Genomic DNA, 10,389 nt, shown 5'->3' on the forward strand with positions numbered 1-10,389 from the left:
TGTCAGAGTAGTGGTCATTGGAATAGAGAAGGGATTGATATACTCATACCCAGATGGCCCTACAAAAACCTCTCATGTAACAACTCTGTTGTTATTACTCTTATCATTAGCTGAACTTTACATGGAAAAGAAAAGAAAATCTCTTGTTGGTGTTCACAATGCTACAGATCAAAGACATCGTGTGTGCTAGGCAAATGCTCTACCACTGAGCTACACCCAAGCCAAGAAAACAATTTTATTGTGTTCTGCCAATAAGATATTAGGATTTACCTGATACATCAGTTAGTCTTGCTCTAACTAACATAGAAATTATTATCAGAAGTGAGGTGCTTAATATATGTGGCATTATTAGAAGTCAGAACACTGGAGCCCCATGTTATGCAGTAGTTCAACTGTCATCTGTGATAATTTAGACATCAGGACTAATGCCCAATGAGCTGTGACTCTGTGGAAAGTGGTTAAAGAGATAATGGTAATAGAATGTGGTGATGAGCTCCAACCGGGTTTAGTGGTTATTAGCTGAGGCGCAATAAGCTAGTTTGCAAGTCAAATTAGAAAGGAATAGTGGAGAGGTGAAAGAGACAACAATTTGTAGACACCCAAACAATAAGAGAAAAGATTAAGAAGACTTGTAAGCAAAATAAATACAAGATTAGGGTTGTAAACCTCCACATAAGCCTAATAGCCTCAATGTGCTCACTATGAACTTGTGAAAGAAAGAGGTAGGATATAAAGAAGCAAAGTAAAATCCAGGCCATAAAATTCCATCCAGAAAATAACTGTGGGTGCGGGTACGAACACTCTGGATGTCTGCTGCGTATGGGTTGTGATTAAAGGGTTCATTGTGATTAAAGACTTGATTCCCAAGATGGCACTGCTGAGAGGTAGGACCTATGAGTCACTGTGGATGTGTCTTTGGAAGGTAGCTAAGTGACTCTTTGGTAGTTCACCTAAGAAGGACTTTAAAAGACCCAGTTTAGTTCCACCTCTTAGTCTTTATCCTTGGCTTAAAATGTGACCCCACTCCAACAGGAACTGTAATTGCAATTTCCATAGAGTTCTTGACAGAAGGAATACAGTACAGGCACCAAGATCTTGCATGAGTTAAATAACCTTTTTTCTTTGTAAATTTAGTTGTTTTGTGTATTTCAGCATAGTAACTCAAAGCTTACTAATACAGTGGCATAAATGACAAGTCCACCAAATTGCAATGGCAAAATCTCTAAGCTTGTATTTTAAAGGTCTTACTGTTAGAGCCCTGGAATGATCCTTGGTGCCTAAAAGTTCAAGGGAAGGAAGACCCACTTGCAAGACCCACTTCAAGTGTGGCCAAGAAGAATAAAGAAGAAAATCCTCATGCTGGGTAAAGCTGGGAGTGGGAAGAACAATGAACCAGCAATTTTTCCCAGAGAGCAGAACACAGTCCTAATCCAAAGATGTCACCCATGGTCATGCACACAGGGTTTAGTTGGCAAGTTCTCATAACTACTAACAAGACCAGTGCCTGCCATGGCCGCTAGTCCCTTTATTGAGAGGAATTTTCACTGTGGTTATCCCATTCCATTGCAATATGGTACAGGAATGCAGATAGGCAGGTAACACATCACTTTAGCTATATGTCCCTAAGCTAGAATTAGTCCTATTAAATGCACTAAATAGGACTGAGCATCATTCAAAGATCTTGAATACTAAGGCAAAAGAAATGCTCAGAAAAAAAAGAAAATGATGCAAAGACATGCATACATATGTTTGGTAACAAGGCACACATTTCTAGATACGGCTAGTGATGCATGAACAAAGTGACTTGTCCCGTAAGCAGCTTTCTTAAGACCCGTCCATGTGGTCAGTCTTCCTCAACGAGCTTGCTGAATGAATACAAAGGAGATGCTACAGGCTACACACTGAAGACACAAAAACTCCTTATCAGTCAGGGCTCGATACATAAATGATGCTCCTGACTCCTCCAGCCCACATTTCACCCAATCAGAGTTTAAGTGGTCAAGAATGACTTTCTATTGAGATTTGGAAATTGTCTTTTATAAGTGCTGAGATGTGACTGTAACAATTATAATATGTAGAAGGCATTAAAAACAGTGCTTGGTCCATAATAGGTACTGCAAATGTAGCTATTTTTCCTACAGTAAATACCCATTTTACAGATGGGATTTCTGAATCCAGAGTCAATTTACCTCTCAGGAAATGATAATCAGACCATCTTATAGGTGAGCTTGTTATCTGGATCAAGGCTACATGTAACAACAAACATAGAGTTAGACCTTTTCTTCAATTCAGAGACCATCAGCACCCCACCTGTGACCTCAGGCCTCCAATTGACCCTTCATTGTTTTATTAGGTCATTCTTATGATGGCTCATAAAACACATAACTTGCAAACATCCCGACAAGGAACTGGTGCTACTGTACAGAAAACCAAATAACCCTCTATTGACCCAAATTCCTGGTTTTAATTTACAAAGAGCCAGTTAATTAAAAATGTGCTCTGAGACCATAGGCACTGCTCGGTGGGGCTCCTGACACAGTTTTGCTGCCTCCCTGAAGATTTTCTCCTGAGGCATTTTGTCCCGCAGATCCACAACACAGAAAGGCACAGCTAGGAAGTGCCTACTATGAAGCTGGAGCTTTCAACAGACCAGATCTGGACTATCCTATAATTGTCCTCTGTGGTAGGTTTGCAGTTCCTTCAGTTTTTGATTATGTACTTTTCTCTGTGATCCTCATCACACCGATGCAAAAACAAAACTTGCTAGGAGACAGAGGAACCAAGATGGGAGATTGGAGATTTCTAAGTAGAAAATTCTTCCCTGCTTTGCCTCTTTCAACATTCCCTGCAAATTTTTCTGCACATATAACAAAGTTTCATGCAAGGATCCCTGTGACTTTTGAGGGGAGTCATGCCTTATTTTTCCCTGAAGGGTATCTTATAATAAAAAAAATGCACAAAACTAAATTTCATGATGGAATGCATTTGGGCAAATATTGATACATACCTCTATTAACACAAGGAACATTTCTATCACTCAGGAAGTTCCCTGGCTCCTTCACTAAAGACATTAAAAAAAAAAAGTTAAATAAAGTAAGCCTTTTCCCTTTAGCCACAACAATCTTCTGGTGACTCAGGCCGTGAAATTATGCTCACCAGTCAGTACCTGAAGTAGGTACACTGAGTTATATGATCCTGCTCATACAAAAAAGGGGGGTAGGGGTTGGGGGAGACCCAGTTGAAGTGCTGTGCCCTGTGGGCTCCCTCCATACTCAGCATATGGTGACACTGATTCTGTGTGATACAGAAGATACTACAATACCAGATTATCATCACAACTGTCGCCATCATTGTAGCTTCTACCAGACACCAGTCTGGTAGACATCCTCAGGACAAATAATCTCATGATTACAAACTTTGTTTTACCACTGAGAGCTGTGTCTGGAACTCCCAAGAACAAACAACTGGAAATCCTTGGACTCCAAATCCAGGAAGTGTGACTTTGGATATTGATGTCACAGTGACAGCCCCTACAGAGGCTATGTTTGAGATCCTAAAGACTGAATGAGCTGACTGTATTCAATCAGTCAACAGGCAGTAGAAAGTATTTACAGTGTGCCTGGCATTCCGAGGGGAACTGGGAAGACATGGGTGAACAGGAGCTCATCCTCTTAAAAAAGAGTAAACCACAGCTGAGCCAGGACTTCAAGGTTGAGTGGAAAGCAGCTAGTTCTGAGGACACTTAAGATACAATGATTAATGACCAAAGTCTTCTGCCCCCTTCTTATTTTCAGTGTTAATAAAATGAATCCAGTCAAATGTTCACGCCCCACAGAACCCCCATCAGCCCCTGGAGTCTCTTCCCTGATGTTAAGGCTCTTCAAAACACCTAAAAATTAACACAAGAAAACCTAAGTCTGAAGAGTTTTGTAGTACCACAAAACACAGGCCATGCTCCAGAGCTCCACTCAGGTGATAGTGAAGCTAAGTCCCACCCAGCAGATGCTGGACCCAAGCCTCACCCAGCTGATGCTAGCCCCACTGTACTTTTGGTTTTCTGAACCCAGTTCCACTAGTTTCATGATTTTCCAGCCTTAGTTTAGTATCCAAATCTGAAGGACAGACAGTTGTAAAAATGAAAGTATGTGTGAGACAAAGTCGAAAAACTATCAAAAGAGAATTCAAGTGCTGGCAAGATGGCTCAGGAGGTAGAAGTGTTTGCCACCAAGCCTGAGGACCTGAGCTTGATCCCCAGAATATACATGGTAGGAAGAGTGAACTGACTCCCCCAAGTGTTTTCTGACCTCCATGTGTTAGAGTACAAACTGCTTCAAACTCACCAGCTCCAGGTGTCCCCTGAGATCTGCATACTAGATGGCTCCAAAGTGGCTAGTCCCAGGCAGACCAGCCTCACAAACTACCTCACAAAGGCAGCCTGCAGTTCCATAGCCCCATAGTCCACGGAGCAAGTGAAAGGTCCTTCTCTTTCTCTACTCAGGGTCTTGCCAGCATTCTAGCTTTCTTGGGTCTCCACCAATGATGCTCCAATGTCCGAAGGAAGTAGTCATAGAAAAGACTGTGTTATCCCTTATCATTTGTTATCAACAGGAAGGCTTGGATGTTAGATCTTAAATCCAGGATAAATGGCCAACCGATGTGCCTATTTAACAAACCAAAGTGGCCCTGGCTACCCTGTTCTCCCAGCATCCCTCAGTCCCTACCTGTTACAGGGTATGGCTGGCATACTTCATCCCCTACCCTAAATTTCTTCAGCCCAGGAGCTGTGGTACCCTTTTCCAGACAGCAGGAAGCAGATTGAAAAGCATGGCACTCTCCTACCTCACCAGTCACCCATTCCTATTTCCATACTGTTTATGAACAAATGGGAGGAATGTAAGGTACTCATCTCATATCTCTTGGGTCTGGTCTGCTACATCTGTCTGGGTATCTCTACTAAAGACACTTATTGTCTCTCTTTTCCTCTTTTGATTTACCCTTTATCCTACCTTGTTCTCCTAGCTCTCCCCTCCTCCTTACATGGCCTCGCTCAGGGTCATTTTCACTCTCTCAGATTTCTCTGCCTCTTGCTATGCTCTCCCTCATATCTACAATAAACCTTCTCATCCACCATACCAAGGAGCAGTCATGTTCTTCCTTTTTTTTTTTTTCCTTTCTCCATTTACACTGACCTCCACATGGGTGCCATAGCACACACACACACACACACACACACACACACACACACACACACACACAGACACACACACTAATTAAAAATGAAATTCAAGAATCTCAAAAGGCAGTTAGCTTCTTTGAAGACATCATTGTTCAATATAGTACAACAGTTTGCTCAATTCAAGAGGCATCAAGTAAGTTCTAGCTGTGTATTAGGTACTCCCTTTGGCTTGGAAGATGTAAAGTCACACAAAATTCAGTGCTTCCAGTTTAGATAGTCAGGTATAAAAGGTGCACGAATGGAGACAAAAAGAACAGCAAATTGTATGGGGTCAGTGCTCAGCTGTGTGGATAATGAAGTAGGATGGCCTGAAGGCAGGGAACTCATCTGTACCTGAAGTTACATGCACAGTGGCTTAGAGCATGGGCTCTGAAGTAGACCATCTACATTCCAACAAGCAATACAAGAACAATACTAAACAAAACAAAATGCCCCATTTGTGCCCCAGTTCCTTGCACTGTATGAAGGAGATAACAGAAGTACTGTTGTTTTGTTTTGTTTTGTTTTGTTTTGTTTTGTGACAGGGTCTATTAAAGCCCAGGCTGGCCTCAAACTTTCCTTATGTAGCGTAGGATGGCCTTGAACTTCTCATTTTTCTACGTCCATTTCTGTATGCTAGTATTACATGCCTGGTGTTTGTTTATTCAGTGCTGGATTTGAACCTCAGCTTTGTGCATGCTAGCCAAGTACTCTCTCAACTGAGCCATATCCCCCACCTGACAGTAGTGGTAGACAAAAGGAACACAGGATCAATATATAAAGTGATCCTGGGAACATATTGGCTGTGATTGCCTTTTACCCAGTGTCTACTCAGTCCCTGGCATTTAGAAACTGTTCAATAAATATCGAAGAACAGATGAATCCTCAAATGAATAACTAAGTGATGTTACTGAGTTAAAAGAGTGAAAATCCATGATGGAAGGTGTGTGGTCCTCAGTAAGGCTTGCAGGTCATAAAGCTGCCATACAAAACAGTTGAAACAGGCTTCATGTTTAGGGTATTTTTGGATGCCTGAGACATTAATCACTCATTCCTTAGCTCTTCTGTATGCGTGCCCAGCCATTTTGAACAAGCCCATAGGGAGATGAAGAGATCAGGATGAAATAACATCATGTCTCGAACCAGAAGAGGCTGAAGGAAGAGCACCGAGTTCCAGGATTTAGGCTGTGTGGCACGGGGAAGTCTGGGATGGCTTCAAGGCCCAACCACAACTCACTCACCCTGTCCAAAACCAGCACTGTGGTTTTCTCTCCCCTTAAATTAGCCTTACTCCAAAAAAGGATAAACACAAAAGCTATCTTTGAAAGAGGCTAAAGATCCTAAAAGTAAAATCTATTTGGAAAAAGATTGGCTATTAACAGAGCTATGGAAGGAGCTGAGGATATACTGTGTATTAAAAATCAGCACTCTGCAGACATGTGGACTGAGGCCCAGAAAAGTCACCCCAAATCCCAATTCAAGAGTGTGCACACAGAGATAGAACAGATGCTCTTGTTTGTAGACGAGGGTGGGGAAAGGTGATGTGCATCCCTGAAAAAGTAAAATGGGAGTGAAAAGAACCCCAAGAGGAAGATATGCAGCTGTAGTGCTGGAAAAACGCAGGCTAAGGGGTGACTACAGTGGGGGCCACTGGGAGCCTACAATGGGAAGAAAATTAAGCTGCTCTATGCTTTTGGGGTGAGGGTACTCTTCCAAGCAAAGAGCAATTCAAAATTTGGGGGGGTTGCAAGTGGATCCCTCATTCTGAAAAGGCACACAGGAAGCCTCATGCTTTGTCGCCAGATGGTTCCATTCTCACTAGGATGTTCTGTGTGCTTGCAATGTGTGCCTGTGCCTGTCTGAACGTGTTGGTGTCCTCTAGGGAGGACCTAAGGGCGAAGGGCTCTGGCAAGGAGATGGAAAGGAGTCTTGGAAGATCAAGGCTGATCCTAACCCCTCCTCCAACACACACACACATACACACACACACACACACACACACACACACACACTAGGTCTGCTCTTCTCCCCTTCCCCCATGGTGATCACAACTAGGTGAAGGGATTCAGTTGGAGAGTCCATCAGCGTAAATTTACAACCAGTTAAAGCTGGAGCCTGCTGGTTCGCTCCTTCGTACACTCACAAGGCACTTGCACACACATGCGCGGGCACACCCACACGCACACTCTTGGCACCCCAGAGGCCAAGCCAGGCCAGATGCATCTCTAGTTTGGCTTGAAGGAAGCAGACAGGCTGCGGCATGAATGAATCTGCCCAGAAAGGCCGCTTGTTTGCTCGGACCACGTAACCTTGGGCCAACCAACTGGAATAAGTAACAAAGTTTTATTTCTCTTTTAGAGTCTCCAGTTACCCTTCTACCATTTCCGGTGGGAAATTGAAGCTTTGAAGTGTCTAGCTCAGGCTCACAAACAGCAAGCCCCAGAGAACAAGCTCCCCAGAACCCAGCACCGCCCGCTCTGCCTCCAAGACCGCAAGTTCAAACCCACCCAGCGCCCTCCAGTGGGGCGCGACGAAGGGGTTTTGGAACTGGCTGAAAAGGACTCTCTTAGCTGATAACCCTCCGTCCGGCCAGGGGTTACTAGTGCTTCTCCTTCAGCCAAGTGACAGATGCGAGTTGCCAGCCAGAGAGAGGGATCTTCGGCCTTGTCCGTCTCTATCCCATCCCCCACCCCACCCCAAGGCCCAGCTCTGGGTTCAGGTGCTCAGAAACGACTCGGGGAAAACTTGGCATTATGCGGCGTCGCCGCCCCCCCACCCCCCATAAACACTTCCACGAACATGATTAGACCCACCCAGTTCTACCCTTTCCCCTTCGCCATTGCATGCCTGCCTTCTTTGCGCACCTACAGCGACCCCAGAGGGCCCGGGGCAAGTGAAAGAACTGCACGGCAGAGACGGGAACCGCCTCCTCCAGATCTCAGCCCAGCTCCTGGGCATTGGAATGTGGCCCCCTGAAGATCAAAACAGGGTTCTAGAATATATGCACTAGACTCAAAGGTCTCAAACGTGATCCAAATAAAATAACACACTAAGTTAAATGTATAATAAAAGGTGTCGGATTTTGCTCTCGCCCTGCGGGAGGCAGCCACCTCTTGCTCTGCACAGGGGGGCGGAACCCTGTGTGCTCTGGGACCTTTACTGCCAGGGTCAACTACGCGAACCCCAAACTCAGGAGTTAAGGTACAGGTTTCTGGCTGTCTCCACTCTGGCCCCCAATGCACAGCCTGTGCAAAGCGCGAGTGGCCAGAACTTGAGTCCGGAGTTGACCGAGTTGTTTGGGAGGAAGGAGGCCTCGGCACAGCCACTTACCACTGGCGTTCTTCCCACAGATGAGGTGCTGGTAGGGCTGCAAAAGCCCCCAGATTTCGGAGTCGTTGTTGACCGTGTGCTCCAGGGTCTCCACGGTGAATCTGGGCGCTTCGTGAAGGATGTGGTGGTGGTGATGGTTGGCGGCGGCAACAGCGCCGGCGGCTGTGGCTGGCGGGACTGCGGCGGCCGCCGCGGCTGGCGGGGCGCAACAGCTACTGCCCCCGCTGGCGCTGCTGGCCGCGCTGCACGGGCCGCCGCTCGCCGTTCCCCCACCCGGCGCCTCGCGCTCCTTATCCGCGCCAGGGGCGCTCGGGCCTGAGCCGGGGCCTGGGCCAGAACCCGAGCTGGAGCCGGGGCCGGGACCGCCACAGCTACGGGGTAGCCCGGAGGCCAGAACCCGGGTGTAGATGTCCCGGAAGAGGCTCTCCATACAGGCCGTCAGGTAGATGGCGGCGTGCTCGTGGATACGCAGCGCCACGCGGCTGTCCACCATCCAGCGGTACACGCGGCCCACGGAGAAGGTGAGGCCGCAGCGCGCCGACTTGCCGCGGCCCAAGCGGTCGCCGCCCGCGCTGCTCATGTTATAAAGGGACAGCGCGGCCAGCGCGGCGGCGGTGCAGTGAGCCGCCAGGCCCCAGGACAGCACGATCTCCATGGCACTCTGGATCTCGTACTTGGTGCACTTCGCGAAGCGTAGGCTCAGGCGCTGCGCCTCTTTAGCGATGCGCACCAGCGCCCGGCTCACCAGCATTGAGAGCTTGGCCAGCGCGTCCTTGGGCAGGCTGCCGGGGGCCGCTGGGCCTGCCCGGGGATCCCGCGAGCGCAGCAGCAGCAACTCCAGCTCCTGCAGGGTCCAGGGGACCTCGTCGAGGTCCGGCAGCAGCCGCGAGCAGTGCTGACCGGCGCAGTCCAGCCCCTCGGAGTCTTCCACCAGGGCAGTGTTGACGGTGTCAAAGCTGTTGTGCCGGCTGTGCATGGAGTCAGCTAGAGGCGGCCAGCAGCTCCCGCCATACGGGGACGCCGGGTGCGAATCAGAACAGCACAGAGACAAGTTGGAGGAGCGCACAGAGTCCGCCGCACCACCATAACCCGAGTCCAGCGTCAGATCTTCCAGCGTTCGCACCACCGGCTTCTTACCTCTCCTGGCCATCGCTGCGCCACTTCATGCTGCAGCCGCCGGGGAGCCGAGCGGAAGAAAAGGCAAGCAGCTGTGGGCACTGCGGTCCGCGGGGACAGCGGGGCTCCTCGTCTCCTAGGCTCACTTTCCCACCTGGCGTTGCCAGCAAGTGTCACTACTTTCGCCTGCCTCCCTGAGCCGTCACTACTGGAGGATACACGGCGGATCCTGAAGTCATCTTCTGGAGTCGGGGCCAGAGCTAGGGCGCACTGAGCTGCGAGCCAGGCCGTGAGGGAAGCTCCCACCAGGACCCACTCCTTTCATCCAAAATAAAAGTGTCTGGCTAGCTCCTCCTTGGGACCAGACGAACACGAAGCCTCTGAACGCCGGCCACGGAGTCGATAGGACCGAGATCGCCCCAGATACGGCCGCCGCAGGTCGGCGGGCAGCTGGCTCCCTGCTCGGGATCCGGGCAGCAGCTCTGAGCTCCCGCCCCGCACTAAAGCGCCGTAGCCAGGCGGCTGCAAAACCCTGCTGAGCCCTAGCAAACCCGGGCAGCCAGAGGGCGGGCATATGCAAAGCAGAGCCGTCGAAGAACCAATAGAATCTGAGGATGCTAATTACTTAGTTTTTATTTTTTTAATTTCTCTTCCTCACCCGGCCCCGCCCCTCAGGCACGCCTGGACTAGGGCTGCACTTTGGAGGTAGCAGCGGCCTAGGAAACCCC

General features: G+C 48.3%; 1 protein-coding gene across 4 annotated transcripts in view; it reads right to left on the reverse strand.

Moving 5' to 3' along the window:
• Abtb3 (ankyrin repeat and BTB domain containing 3) overlaps positions 1-10,179 on the reverse strand; it is a 264,586-nt gene extending 254,407 nt beyond the window's left edge. For all 4 annotated transcript variants that reach the window (XM_060377817.1, XM_060377816.1, XM_021657006.2 and 1 more), the window contains exon 1: positions 8,546-10,179. In XM_060377817.1, the coding sequence (XP_060233800.1) occupies positions 8,546-9,695 (1,150 nt within the window). In that variant the 5' untranslated portion in view covers positions 9,696-10,179. The remainder of the gene's footprint in view (positions 1-8,545) is intronic.
• Positions 10,180-10,389: the final 210 nt, after the last annotated feature.

This window comes from Meriones unguiculatus, chromosome 2, assembly GCF_030254825.1.
Source record: "Meriones unguiculatus strain TT.TT164.6M chromosome 2, Bangor_MerUng_6.1, whole genome shotgun sequence".
In the NCBI taxonomy this organism is placed as follows: domain Eukaryota; kingdom Metazoa; phylum Chordata; class Mammalia; order Rodentia; family Muridae; genus Meriones; species Meriones unguiculatus.